Source organism: Cryptotermes secundus, unplaced genomic scaffold, assembly GCF_002891405.2.
Source record: "Cryptotermes secundus unplaced genomic scaffold, Csec_1.0 scaffold349, whole genome shotgun sequence".
Lineage (NCBI taxonomy): Eukaryota > Metazoa > Arthropoda > Insecta > Blattodea > Kalotermitidae > Cryptotermes > Cryptotermes secundus.
The window spans coordinates 140893-155585 of record NW_019739217.1 but is presented as its reverse complement, the minus strand read 5'-3'; the positions used below and the strand labels follow the sequence as shown (position 1 = coordinate 155585).

At 44.8% G+C, this 14693-nt stretch overlaps 1 protein-coding gene across 5 annotated transcripts in view; it reads left to right on the top strand.

The window, feature by feature from the left end:
- Positions 1-14693, top strand: part of LOC111871707 — a 157054-nt gene that overhangs the window by 32897 nt on the left and 109464 nt on the right. For all 5 annotated transcript variants that reach the window (XM_023864979.2, XM_023864977.2, XM_033754364.1 and 2 more), the window contains one exon: positions 3999-4162. In XM_023864979.2, the coding sequence (XP_023720747.1) occupies positions 3999-4162 (164 nt within the window). The remainder of the gene's footprint in view (positions 1-3998; positions 4163-14693) is intronic.

Here is a 14693-nt window from a genome sequence, read left to right as displayed (position 1 = left end):
CATCCATCCATCCATCTATCCATAATCCATCCATCCAGCCATCCATCTATCTATCCATAATCCATCCATCCATCCATCCATCTATCCATAATCCATCCATCCAGCCATCCATCCATCCATCCATAATCCATCCATCCATCCATAATCCATCCATCATCAATCCATCTATCTAATCATCCATCCATCCATCCATCCATCCATCCATAATCCATGTCTCTACAGTCCTTTTTTGGGCCTAGGCCACTTCTTCAGTTTTTTAATCCTAAACACAGTCGGTAGGACCCCTCGGACGGGGATCAGCTCGTCGCTAGGCCGCTGTCTGCACAAAGAATAATACGAACACAGAATAAACACTGACAGATATCTACGCCTCGAATGGGTTGCAACCTACGATCCCAACGTTCGAGCGGGCCAACACAATACATGCCTTAGACCGCGCAGCCGCTGTGGTCGTCCATTTGGTGCTATGTTGTCTGACTTACTGACAGCATCGTTAAATAAATAACAAATGAATACAATCAGATGCAAATTGATAATGTGCTCACGTAAGTATAGAGTTCTCTCTGCCCTTAATTAAGCACTATGTCATAAAAATATAGAGGCACTGTGTCATAAAAATATAGAGGGGGTTGGACATAGAGTTTTACGCACTAACGGCTCAACGCTCCGGCCGCGCTGCTCCTGAGGACATAGTCCCCGATTCCCATTTCCCGTTAATAATGCCATCATAAGACATTTCTACGGGTCAGTGCCGCGTCCTGTAACTTACATTTCTCAGTCCCACCTTAACACCAACACCAGGAAGTAAGTTCTTGCCTAGCTGAGCCACAATCAGCTTTCTGAGAGGAGTGACTCAGTAACTTTAGAGTGGAACAGGTTTTGTTACCGCATCGAGATCTGTGGCCTCCTATCGCGATATATAGAATTGAAATGTTTCCACTCTGAAGATGGAGACAGCTGTTTAGTCGAAGCGAGTGGGCCGAAGCGGTAACGTTCCCGACTTTTATTCGGAAGATTCCAAATTCGAATATAGGTCGAAACACTGAGTATCGTCGCCGAGATGTGTCGTGGTATTCCTCAGTCCCTATGAGGAAAATGCTGGGATTATTATTGAAATTGCGTCATGACCCCTCCCTTTCTTCCACACCACTTCCTATAATTATTTTTTATTATTTCATTATTCTACGCCAAATAACCTTCAGATACCAGCAGTTTCTCCACATACCACACTGCACGGTGTCATTACCTACAAGACAACAGTATAAGTTCATCGCCTTATTCACAAGAGCCGTTCCTAATTCTCCGGGACGTTGTAACGTTCCCTTTCATTCTTCTGCTCTGCGTCAGTGCCTCTTGACATCGGCTCTTTACGAGACCGTACTCAACGTATCCTTGCTTGAGGCACTATGCTACAAGCCTGAACGTCGCGGGTTCTATTCCCGATGACGTCACCGGATTCTCCAATTGACCTAATCCTTCCAACCGCACTATGACCCTGGGGTCGACTCAGCTTCTAACAAAAATGAATACCAGGAATATTCAGGGGTGTTAAAAGGCGGTCGGCGCGTAAGGCTGACAACATCACCGCCATCTATGGGCCGATTGTGTAGAAAATGTGGTAGCCTCGACGTCTCACAACCCTATGGGCCTCCACAGCCTCTTAAAGCGATAGCTTTAGCTGTCCCAGACCGGAGGAGTTTCCAATATAGCACTCCGGAATAGGAGTGTAAGGCGCTCGGCGATGCGCACGCAGCCCCACATCTTCCATGCTTCTGTGGGGTTACTGTTCAGGCAAGAAAACACCTGTATAGTGTGACCCGCCCAACACAGCAGTTGGAGAAGTTGCCGCAATGGCACGGCGAAGTATCATTGAAGGAGAAGTTGAGCCACAACGCCATGAAGACGTATTGGGGGAGTAGATGTATAGATCCATGTATTCCTTACCTCTGCCCTAGTTGGAGATATGGTCATCTTCATTCCTCGGCCGCTTTACCCCCAGGGATAGAGCCCCCGATATCCACAGGACAGGAGGTTGTGTGGACCCCAGAGCCGGTTTGGACGAAGTGGATGGGAGAAAATTATTGACATTTCCGGGGGTCGAACTCTTAATTCTTGGCCGCCCAGTCCGTAGCCAGTCGCTCTACTGTCTTAGCTAGATTTCCAAATTCGTGTAGAGGTGGAGTTGTTATGGGCCTGTGGTCATATTTCACGTGAGAGAAGGCTTTCCCGGTCGCCCTATGGTAATTACCACACTTTAAATAATTTAGGATATTTAGTCTTAACTATTTTGAGTACTTATGTTTATTTTATTTTGTTGATATTCTCCAAGTTTCCCTGGACGGAGGGCAGAGACCCGACCTGCCCTTCCGGCCGGCGCCGTATCCACATTCTTCCAGTCTGCTTCTTTGTGCTATATTTCAATACCACCCTCTCATTAACAAGGGACACTTCTACATGACCCCGATTTACAGGTTTTGCTGCCTCAGATTTATACGCATCCAAAGCATTCTGCTCGTGGACCTCTTCCGGACACCAATCTTGACGCAACGTCGGTCTGTGTGTGTGTGTGTCCCTGGTCGTCATGGCAGGGCGCCTTCTCAGGTTGCGTCCTGAAATAAGGTTCGCGTTGAGGATGTATTGAGCAAAAAAAAAGTAAAGCTATCCTTGTAACAGGCACTGGGGGTCCATAGGGTTGTGAGACGTCAAGGCTCCCACATTTTCTAGACAATCGGCTCATAGATGGCAGTGCGGTTGTCAGCCTTACGCGTCGCCCCCCCCCCCCTCTTTACTCCCAGGAATATTCCTTGTACTCATTTCTGTTAGAGGCTGAGTCGACCCCAGGGCCATAGTGTGGCTGGAAGGATTAGGTCAATTGAAAAATAATTCCAATGACCTCATCAGGAATCGAACCCGCGACTTCCGGCATGTAGCATAGCGCCTCAAGCAAATAAGCCACTCGTCATGTAAGTTTGTATTTATGTACAATAGGGTTACAATCGAGCCGGGATAGCTCAGTCGGTAAAGCGACTAACTGCGGGCTGGAAGACCGAGGGGTCGGAGCTCGAGTCCCGGTAGGGTCAAGAACTTTTCTTCCTCATGTCTTCCAGACCGACTCTGGGGCCCACCCAACCTCCGATACAATGGGTACCGAGGGCTCTTTCCCCGGGAGTAAAGCGGCCGAGGCGTGAAGCTGCCCAGTCACCTCCAGCTAGTGTCGAGGTGAAGAAAATGTGGATCTATACGTCCACTCCCCCAAACGCCTAAATGACGTAATGCTTAATCAGTTAAGTACAGGGATATCTTCACCTTTTTACATTCGCCTATAGTATAAACATGTTTCAAACCGTCCGCTCTACTTCTGAGCTTGATGGAGTGACGAGGTAGATACAAGTAGGCACGTTGCAACTTGCTGGGATCAGCCGCGTGCAAATGCACAGCGGTTAGAATGCGAAACAGACATCAATACCCGGCAGATGTACGCATGCGCTTCACCGTCACTTGTTTCGGTCTCTGTGGCTTTAGGAACAGAAAACTAAGCAGGGACTGGGAAGGAAGGTTGTACCCGAACTACGCCCTCCGGCTTAAGGACTTCCGGACTCACGAGGTCCTGTTAAAGTATCACCCAAATTCGACTCACACCACAAACTTTCAGACTTATGACCTGAAACCCGAATTTCGTACCTCGGACAGCTCCTCCAGAAAACTTGAGGCCACACACCGACTACTCTTCCTGCTTCCCGCGCCATCTCCCCAACTCCCCCGCTACCAGAGCTCCCTTGTCGGAATTCGAAGAGATGCCGTCTCGTCAATATGCGAACGTTTGCAATGCTTCCACTGCCTGAGCCTGTGTGTTCCTATATATGTGTCAGGTTCTGTCATCCTGTCCCAGTGTCAGTGTGGCTCTTAAGATTGACGATTTCCGCGGCTCTTGCGCAGTGCGTCTCTTCGTGTCACTCAGTGCATTATCAAGACAGTGTAGTTGCTGCTGGTGCCCACAGGTGACTCTGGTGCCAACCAACGAGGAGCGGACGTTCCACCGCACATCAGTTCATCGGGAATCCAGCGCTCCATGGTTCGACCAGAAGTTTTCCTTCGAGGTTTTGCCTACAGACATCGACAAGAGAGTCTTCGTGTCAGCATGGCACCGTGACAAGGAGAAAAGGTAGGCAGCTGTGGTGTGTGTGTGTGTGTTCGAAACGTCTTTGAGGACGAGTATTCATCAGAAGCAACACGGATTTAGTGTAGATTTGCGTGAGACCGCGGTCTAAGTCCAGTAAATGTTGTTGCCCCTCGCTAGCACGTTCCTTTTTTGTCGGGCACCACAGGACCCCATGGTCAATTTTTTATAGTTTCAAGACAGTTTTTGTGTTTGGAAATAGGGTCTTCTTTTCGACGATAGGAGGTAAAGAAAGTAAAGGTATCCCTATAACAGACCATGGAGGCCCATACGGGTGTGAGATGTTGAGGGTCCCATATTTTCTCTAGACAGTCTGCTCACAGATGGCGGCAAGGTTGTCAGCCCTACGCGCCGGCCGCCCTTTACCCCCAAGATATTCCTGGTACTCATATCTGTTAGAGGCTGAGTCGACCTCAGGGCCATATTGCGGCCAGAAGGATCAGTTCATTTGAAAAAATTCGATGACCTCATCGGGACTTCAACCCGCGACCTTCGGCTTGTGGCATAGTGCCTCAACAAACTAAGTTACCGGAAGGGTTTGCCGAAATTTATTGCACAATAATTCAACACGAGTGTATAACCACACTCACGCACAGCACCCGGGTAAATGGAATATGTACTAGATGGACACCGTACTGCGTGTTATTTTATGAATAACAATGCATAATAGATCTGTCAATGCTGGCTTCTGCGGCAGATTACGCCTTGACCTGTTTTACCACTTCGAATCGGCAGTTAGTCCCCTTTAGCAGTCGTAGACCTGACAGCCGCAACTTTAAGCCTCTTTTACTTCTACATATGGCTTCTCTTTATCCAGTTACACCAAATTTGGGTGCCAGAGACACCGATGAAGACAGTTGGCCGCTACGAGTAAGTGTATAATGTGCCCTCATAGAGGCCGTCATGAGGATTTCTAACTTCTGGGATATAACGCCGTACAGCCAACATCTGAAGCGTCGGTTTATTTTCGACGGACCGCGCAACACTTTATGTGTCAGAAGGGAGAGCGTATCACTGTGTAGCAAATGTTTATGTTCCAATAAGACACGCCATTCCTTCAGTGCGTCCGCAGAGCTCTGTTGGCGCGCTGGTGCAGTCACCATGCAACACAACATAGGAATCCTTGGTTAAACTGTGGATAGATAATAGGGATACAAGATCACGGGTTCGATTCCCGTTGAGGTCATTGCATTTTCAATTTCCCTAATCCTTCGAGCCGCACTATGGCCCTGGGGTTGGCTCAGCCTCTAACAGAAATTAGTACCAGGAACCTCCCTGGTGAGTAAAGGGCGGCCGGCGTGTAGGGCTAACATCAACGCTATCTGTGAGCCGATTGTCTAGAAAACGTGGGAAACATCGACGTCTCACAACCCTATGGGCATCCACGGCCAGTTGCAGGGGTAGCTTCCAACAGAGCAGAAAACCACAGGACATCTCTCTTACCAAGACCTCTAGGTAAAGGCTGTTTACGTAAATAATCGCTGTTTGTTTTAAGAATCGTACGAAGCGCTTAAGTACACCGTGTGGGCAAAAAATGTTGCGTTAAATTTCGAAAAATTTGTTATATTGTTGTCATTTTGATTTAAAGAGTTAAAAATAAGAACATGATAAATTACGAAATTGTAGGAAAGTGGCGACTTGTGACGTGGGAGAAGGGGGAATACAGATAAATTAAGACGAGTAATAATGACTGTGACATGTAGACCCATTGCTAAGTGACATCTGTGTTAACAGACGATAGTAAAAGAGCGGTTACTAGGGAACAGCTCTGTGGACACGTTATTTCTCCGGCAAAGGGAAAACACGCATTAATGAAAGAGATTTTTCTGTTTGGTCCATCCCGGGGTTATATAACTAGGACTAAAACCATCCTCTCGTCAGACGATATTCGGGACTCAAACTCCGAGCCCTCGGCCATCCATCCCGTACCCAGTCGCCATACCGACTACAGTGTCAAATTCATAGCGTTAAGATCTTTATGTAGACGGTAACGAAAATTTGGATTTATTCGAATCTCGTCCACCCGTATCTAAAAATTTGGCAAATCTAGCTATCGAATTGACATTGTTGATTCTGATGTTCGCATATTAAGAATAGCAATCTACGTGGCACGGCTTACTGAGCCCAGTACCAGAAATCTGCACAGTGCGATGCAATGTGAATTTCAATAGGCGAGATGCCGCTAGCGCGCCACGTCACGAGTGATTAATGACAGGGCCTTATTACGCATGCGTCTGAGAGAGAGAGCGACGCCATGATGGATGAGACACAAACTAAGATCTAACAAATGACAGTCTTGGTGACTGCTTGAAGCATAGAAATTCTATAGAGCTCTGTTCATCCCTTCAGCGTCAACAGTTATGTATTCTATGGGTACCTTTCTCTCATTAACAGGATGAAAAATTGATGTGGAATCCCTACCGCTATTCCAGTCTATAGAATGAAGTGCAGACGTTTGCTACGCCATGGGATGGTTGCTCACATAAAGATCATATTCTCGCAGTGTTGTGTATGAAAACTGCTAAGTTCTGAGGTGTTCCGAAGCGGCGTACTGCCTCTGTCTTCAGTATGGGCCAGTATTGTACGTGTAGAGCAGTTATTGTATGATGGCCACGAGATAGATGTATATACCTGAGTCATGTTCGGTAAACACGTTCCCACAGCAACGAAATCGATGTAATTGCTTGTAGTTCCGAGTCGTGTGTATCAATGGTCAGTAAATCCATTTACCAATCCAAACCCCGTCTATAGTCACTCATGCACGTGACAGTATATTTATCACTTTGCTCCTATTGATTCTCTCTGAGTTATATCACAATGATGTTTCTCGCGCGATGTTCGAAAGAGTTACTGTTTACTAGGCTTGCTCTATGTGACAAAGTTTACTACTCTAACTCCAGTATTATCACTAATTTCATGCAAACTCTCATTCCCAATCGTTGGTTTGGAAATGTCTTCCCTCCCTACTTTGGCATTGAAATCTCCTAACAAAATTTTCATAGGGTACTTAGGGAATTTATCAAATATATGTTCTACTTCTGTTTGAGAACAGGCTGTTGAGGAGAATATTTGGACAGAAGAGGGATGAAGTGAGAGGATGTCGGAGAAAACTGCATAATGAAGAGCTTCATAACGTGTACTCTTCTCCAAGTATAATTAGAATGATGAAGTGAAGGAGGAAATTCATATAGGATTTTGGTGGGAAGCCAGAAGGAAAGAAACTACTAGGAAGACAAAAGCGTCGGTGGGTGGACAATATTAAAATGGATCTTAGAAAGATAGGATGAGATGGTATGGATTGGATTGATGTGGCTCAAAATAGAGACCGGTGGAGCGCTGTTGTGAACACGGCAATGAACCTTCGGGTTCCATTAAATACTGGGAAATTCTTGAGTAGCTACAGATTTGGCTTCTCCTCAAGAAGGGTTCAGTTCAATAAGTACGTAAGTTTACCTTTCGCTTTGGTATTAGCGGTGTTGAACCTTCGTGTTCTGCTGCACAGTTATAGGAACTGAACTCATGTATAATTTAGGCTTCAGGAAGTTCAATAAACTCTTTCTACAAATTGTCCTGCGCAATATATCTGTAATGTGTACGCCACTCTTGAGCACATCTGACGTTACGGGGATGTCACAAGGGTGAGGCACACGGTCGGCCGTCGAGGTGTGGGAGGGCTAACCCGACTCGAAGCCCGCCACCCTCTCCCAACTTGCCGGAAGAAGCCTTGTCCCGCTTGTATGGAAGGTGCGTTCTATATTCAGTTAGCAGCTCATTAATCAAAACGAGTGGGGCTCCGAGCATCAGTAGTACGCCTGGTCTCCACGAGGGGCGCTCCATGCGGCATGTTATGGGAGAACAGTGCAGTTCGGCATGGGCGGTCCTCATCTGAGCCGTTCCGTGGTTTTGTGATCGCTACGTCGGTAAGAGCGTGCTGAAACCATAGCAACAATAATACAGTAAGACCTCACTAATTCGGGCTAAGTAGAAGCGAATCCTTGTCCAAACTCGCAAAAGTCCGAATTATAAAAGTGCTACTGAAAATATTCTGGCATATTTTTGTTCAAAGCAGGAACTGTGTAGCCAGAGAAATAGCCGTTGCTAGCGTTCTGCCCTTTTTTATTTTTTCCTACCCTGAAGATGTAGTTAACAGTTTACGTCGAAGAGCTTGTAACCATCGACGAGTCTAGATCGTTTCCCAGGAAACTGCAGTTTTCACATGGCAACAGCAAGCTGATACAAGTCCCGTTTGCGCAAGCGGCAGTACACAACACATGCACTTAAGAACCCTTTACTGGGTCATGAAATGGCTTCCGGGAAGGGAGAGTTTCTTTCATGTTCGTTACCATAGCAACGAAGCGACGCTTCTTTTCCTTATGTTTCATCATGGTTTAGCTGAGAAGTTGTGCGGCACGCCACTGCGATTAGCCGCCACAAACAAGAGCACTGCATTCGAACTGAATTTACGTGTTAGTGTGTAGAACGGCGGGTAGATGGCTGCACTGTATCCTGCAGCAAATGTATGTACAAATTATTAATAATATATTCTTAATAATAGTAATATTCTTAGGGTTAAGTTCAGAGAGATGTTCAGAAATCGCGGGGTGACCGTTGTGATAGAGTAAGATGTTTATAAGAATGTGCTACAGAGGGCCGATGGGCATTGCGTAGGTCCTTTTTTGTATACACATGATTCTTTTTCAAATAGAAAAATATTTCCCATGACTGAGAACTGTCTCGGGTGGCAGATGCACTCATATGCTAGCAACACACCACACACAAACCATTACTCTCCAGTGATTGCAACTAGCCCTTTCTAACGGGCCCAACTGAGTAGGTCTATCCTGCCCCATCCACCTGAGAACGGAGACAGATCCAGTCTCCGAAACGTTGTGGTTTTTTGTCCTCTATATACCAGATGATGGATAGAGCCCAAAATTAGCCTAATAGATCTGTACAGCATACACCATCGTCAGAATCCTTCCAAGTCTATTGCCCTCATTATATATACTATATTTACACGCTTCTGTTATCAGCTTTCGGTTTGTCTATCTTTATGAAGCGCAGTGCATTCCGGTACCTCCCATACAAAACATTCCAATCTAAGTAGCAATTAAACCCTTTTAAAGTCAGGTCGTTATTATATGGACCACCTGCTGTAACGTAATAAATCTCTGCATTCTGCCCACAGAATGTATTTTTGTGTTCCGTGTTGTTCTCACAATAAACAGCGACTGTTTCCCTAAACAGCATTAACCGGTTGGGCTTTGTAGCGGAGATGTAATGTGTTTCCTGTGAGGCACGGACTGGAGCTGTGTGTTCCGTATGGTTCTCACAATAAACAGCGATTATTTCCCTAAACAGCAATAACTGGTTTGGCTTTGTAGCGGAGACGTAATGTGTTTCCTGTGAGGTACGGACTGGAGCTGTGTGTTCCGTATGGTTCTCACAATAAACAGCGACTGTTTCCCTAAACAGCATTAACCGGTTGGGCTTTGTAGCGGAGATGTAATGTGTTTCCTGTGAGGTACGGACTGGATCTGTGTGTTCCGTGTGGTTCTCACAATAAACAGCGACTGTTTCCCTAAACAGCATTAACCGGTTGGGCTTTGCAGCGGAGACGTAATGTGTTTTCCAGTGAGTTGGATAAAGTGGCACTGGGACAGGTTTCCTATGAGTACTGCCAAATCTCATTCCACCAAATTCTCCACACTCAACATCTATCGCCAGGGTTTGGTACAGTAGGCCAGTTAGTGGCTGACGTACCAAGTGGACTCAGTCTCACTCTTTTTTCCTTTGGCCCTACAGCTCCAATTTTGGCCTTGGCCTACCTCCATGAAACTCTCCGTTTCACTTCGGTTTACTAGATCTTAGATATTCGGGAGGACTTCTTGGGTAGGTGATCAGCTCGTCGCAAGGCCTCTACCTGTACACAAACAGAGAAGAACGCGCGCGCGCGCGCGCGCGCACACACACACACTAAACATCCATGCCCTGAGTGGGATTCGAACCCACGATCCCGGCTCCCGAGCGAGCGATGACAGTGCATGCCTTAGACAGCTCGGCTACCGTGGCCGGGCCGGTAACCTTACAAACTATAATTTATTAAGAATGAAGAAAGTCGTCTTCTGGGTTTAGGCACCGTGTATTCTTCGTTTTGGCCGNCAGCTACTGCTCTCCGCATTCCAAGCCATTCAACTGCTCTGAAGATGGAGGCGCTACGTTCCTCCGAAACGTCGGCCAAAACGAAGAATACACGGTGCCTAAACCCAGAAGACGACTTTCTTCATTGTCATCGCCGTGAAAACCTCAAAACTTACATATAATTTATTAATTTCGTAAATGTAGGTTGGACGCAATTTTGCTGGTTGATATTTATATCTGGAATAAGAGACCTTGTTAAACTTCAGGCGGCTGTTAGATCTAGGCAAAGCACGTCTGGATCAGTTGCACTCGTAATGAAATATGTACCTCATTTTGATCTACAACTGTTGTTCAAAACATTTTTATTCCCTTAGACAGAAAGAGTAATATTGAAGTGACGCTCGTAAACGCAAAAAAAAAAAAACATACCTTCATTTACATTTTCCGTTATTTAGAATCGATTCTAACAGAATTTTGAATCTGTCGAAAAATGTTAGTAGACCTGCCACACAATATGAAATTTCGTGAAAAGTCGATCAGCGATTCTCGAGTCGTCTCATGCGCACTGGCAGACAGAGAGACGAAGCCATTTTGTTGTGCCCCGTGGGGTTTTGCAAATCACCCCGCTAAAATTTTGACACTCCAAAGTTTCCTACCTTAAAATAATAATATCCCTTCTGAGAGAGGTTTTAAGATATCCCCAGGGCTTAGAGGAGCTGGTTATCTGGGAAGTCACTCTCATGTTGTCCCATTTTACACCCCGTCCGTCGTCAGGCTTACCCCCTTCCCCTTCAGCCTTGGTGTTCCGAACGATCAATGCACCCTTCCTGCCATCCAGCGGGTCCAGCAAGCCTAGCCATCCCGGCAGTCCCGCAACCAGCTTGACGCGGCCATGACGCCTCTCCGCGTAACCGGATCCTTCACCGACAGTAACCGCTTTATTAAACTGGTCCAATTTCTAAGTGGATTTTTGTTTCTATACAATAAGAACTTGACATACATTCAAGCCTAAAAGTGTCGTCACGTGACTTGGTTTACAAGCGAATGATGGAAGTCTGTGTGATGTCCGTTGCCAGACATTGTGCTATATATTTTGTTGAATTGAAATGTTCGTGTGTACAGTGCTAATTCCAGAGTTCGTAATGTTACATCACTTGACGGATTGGTGAAGTTTCAAGAAGGCAGTGACACTTTTTCCGGATATATAAATCGTATCAATGTCATTACATTTTTACGTTAAATGTTTCGTGTAGGCTCAAACATGTTATTTAAGTTTATGTTTCGTTTTGGTGGAACTTGTCTTCCTCCCCAACCATAATGAAGGCAATAACCGCGTTATAAAAGGAGCGTAGATTCCCTATATTTTCCCATTCACGTAAGGTCTTAAAAAACTGAAGGACTCAATCAACGCGGTGTTCGAGAGGAATAGGATGTATATATACAGGAAAATATATAATATTTTGAGGGCTGTCGTAAGTATATTGTAACTATGTAGCAAAATGCTGTGATAAATTCACGTTTCCTTGCTTGTCTGACTACTCAATGCTCATTTTGGCTTACAACGCACGAAGAAACATTTTTACTTTAATTGTTTTTTCGCAATAAATAACAAGAATTCATTAATTGTATTGATACAGCAACCACTAACTCTATACTATAATATTAATTCGTGTTTCTTATTAATTGAAAGGATAGAAACATTAGTTTCCTGGTAATATAACTTAGAATTCTTGTAAAGAGATGTCGCTAGTGTCCCAGGCGATCGCGGGAATAAAGTCCACTCAACACGAACACAAACAGTGCGACAAGAGGCAGCTGTGTTGTAGCAAGAGTTGTGTGGTGACGTCCACATCTTCTGCTGCCCTAGCACGGCCGCTCACAGACCCTGACTCACCCACAGCGAAAGCCTGACATAGCCCTGTCACTCAGCAGTGAGTACTCCCCTTCCCACGTCGGTGTCAGTGGATCTGATTTGTATGCTTCTTGCAAGGAATCTCTCGCCCAGATGAATTTGCAGATGTGATATTTAACCCCCAGGCCTAAAATTAATTATAATAAATACATATATAATTAGAAGAGTTTATGCGTGATAATCAGAGATAGTTTGTGATAACAGAGAAGGCATTGGGAGAGTGTAATTCAGTGACACTTGTGTAGCTCCCGCGTTATAAATACGTGAAGACGACTGAAGAGAATATTGTGTAGGGGTTGTAAATTGTCTAAACCCGCAACAGTGTCATAATTAATTGTAGTTACGACTTGTAGGTTGTTAAATAAACCAATTAACAATCCTAACGGCGTTTTCAGTGGCAAAACACGTTACAATATTTAAAGCTTCAGTCCCTGATACAAAGGCTGGTCACTTGATTCTACTGAGGCAAAGCAAAGCCTCAACATCGCACAACCCTATGGGCCTCCACGGCCTGTTACAGGGATAACTTTGTTTTACTCATGTTGAGACACGACATGACATAGTTACAAGAAACGCAAACTTCATTTGTTCTCCAATAAACTGAAGTGAAGATACGCGAAACACTGGATTCTCGGCGATAACTCGACGTTATTACATTACCGATATTTTCTGTACGCGATTAACCTTTTTTTGCGCTGAACTCAATTTAGGTACGCTTCGTAGTGTTAGTACTTTTCCATTATGGTGTAACATTTCCTTTTCTACGATGCAAAGTTCGCCTTAAGTACTGTTAAATGTAAGACACATTCATTCCACTGAACTCGCCAAATAATCCCAATTTCAGAGGAAGCAGACGTTTATAGCGAGATATTTGTAGCATATCTTGGAGAAATATTAGTGTATTACGTTGGTAATACTGAAAGAAGCATACAAATCAGATGGAATACGCATTGTTGTTGTCCTGTAAGCCATTTTGTAAAGGGAATTCCCATGCATGATCCATGTTTCTGAGATCATGACGTCGGGTCCGAGTTTTCCTGCCGACTGAACCGATGTGGAACGCTTCTTCACCATGTTTGTACCATAAAATCAAGGAATGCATGTCCCCCTCGATGTGTTGGTACTATAGGGTTTGGTTGTGTGTTGTTAATGTAACTGATACGTGTCTGGTTTGGGTGTATTTCCATGCAATGTAGAACTTGTGGAAATTACTTCTGTTTTATTTAAGCCAGAAGTGCCCTTTCTTACACTAAGATACCACTGATTTCATTCTGTGTTGCCATGCAGTCAGACAGATGCTGACTGTTGTTCCGGGAAAATATTCTTCCTCCATCTTCAGGTAGAAGGCAAATAAAGTTTAGCAGCTGTAAGCCCTGAAGGATAAACCAGACATGAAGAAACAAGTACTTTTTGTCACCTAGTTTTAGCCGATACCTGTTTAACTTACATTTCGACCCTGAAGATGGAAGCAGTAATTTCTTTTACCATAATACACGGTATCACTTCTGAGAAAGACATTAATATCATTACTTCAAGAGTTCTAACATTTATTTAAGTGTACAGTTACGAATTTGAGGATTCGAAACGCATCCTAATATCATAACACATCGATTTACATGCCAAAATCACCGTACATGTTGGTAAAATTACGGAGTGAGTCTCGTGATGTGTATAGATGCTTTCAATCAAGTGGGCAGTTCAAGCAGAACAGATGAATCCGGCCTTTCTCTTGTTAACGTATCCAAACTTACAATTTCTTTATGAAAACCGTCACAATACAACTATATTAAGGTCAGTGCCAGGTGCCAAGCAGAGTCAGACTTGGCACTGACTTTGATATAGTTGTGTTGTGTTGTGACGGTTTTAACAAAGAAATTGTATGTTATAACACAACAGGATGCATGTAATGAAAATTATATCCAAACTTAGTTGCATCTGTCGTATCTGAGGGAGGGGCACGAAGACAGCCGCAATCTATAAGACAGGAAGAAAATCATCCTGTAGCATCGGAATTCACAGAAGTCAATGGCAACAACATCGGCGTTCCTTAATGAATACAATCTGACCAAGTGCACAGTTCAGTGGACTCCTTGAAAGATGCGTTGCCTGAACACGGCCCTGTGCGGCTGAAACATGTAGCATAAACACTGAATGTACATATATTAATGACATTTTAAACAATTAACGAACGTTTAATGAGTTAAATGTGAATTGATGTTGTTAAATTAGTATTGTTGCATTTTTTTTCCTGTGACGCTACAGCCCCACTTTGGGCCTAGACCTACCTCCATTAAACTCTCCGTTTCACTTCGGTTTACTAGATCTTACACATTCGGTAGGACTCCTTGGGCGAGTGATCAGCTCGTCGCAAGGCCTCTACTTGTAGACAAACACAGAAAAACGCACACAAACATCCATGTCCTGAGTGGGATTCGAACCCACGATCCCGGCTTCCGAGCGAGC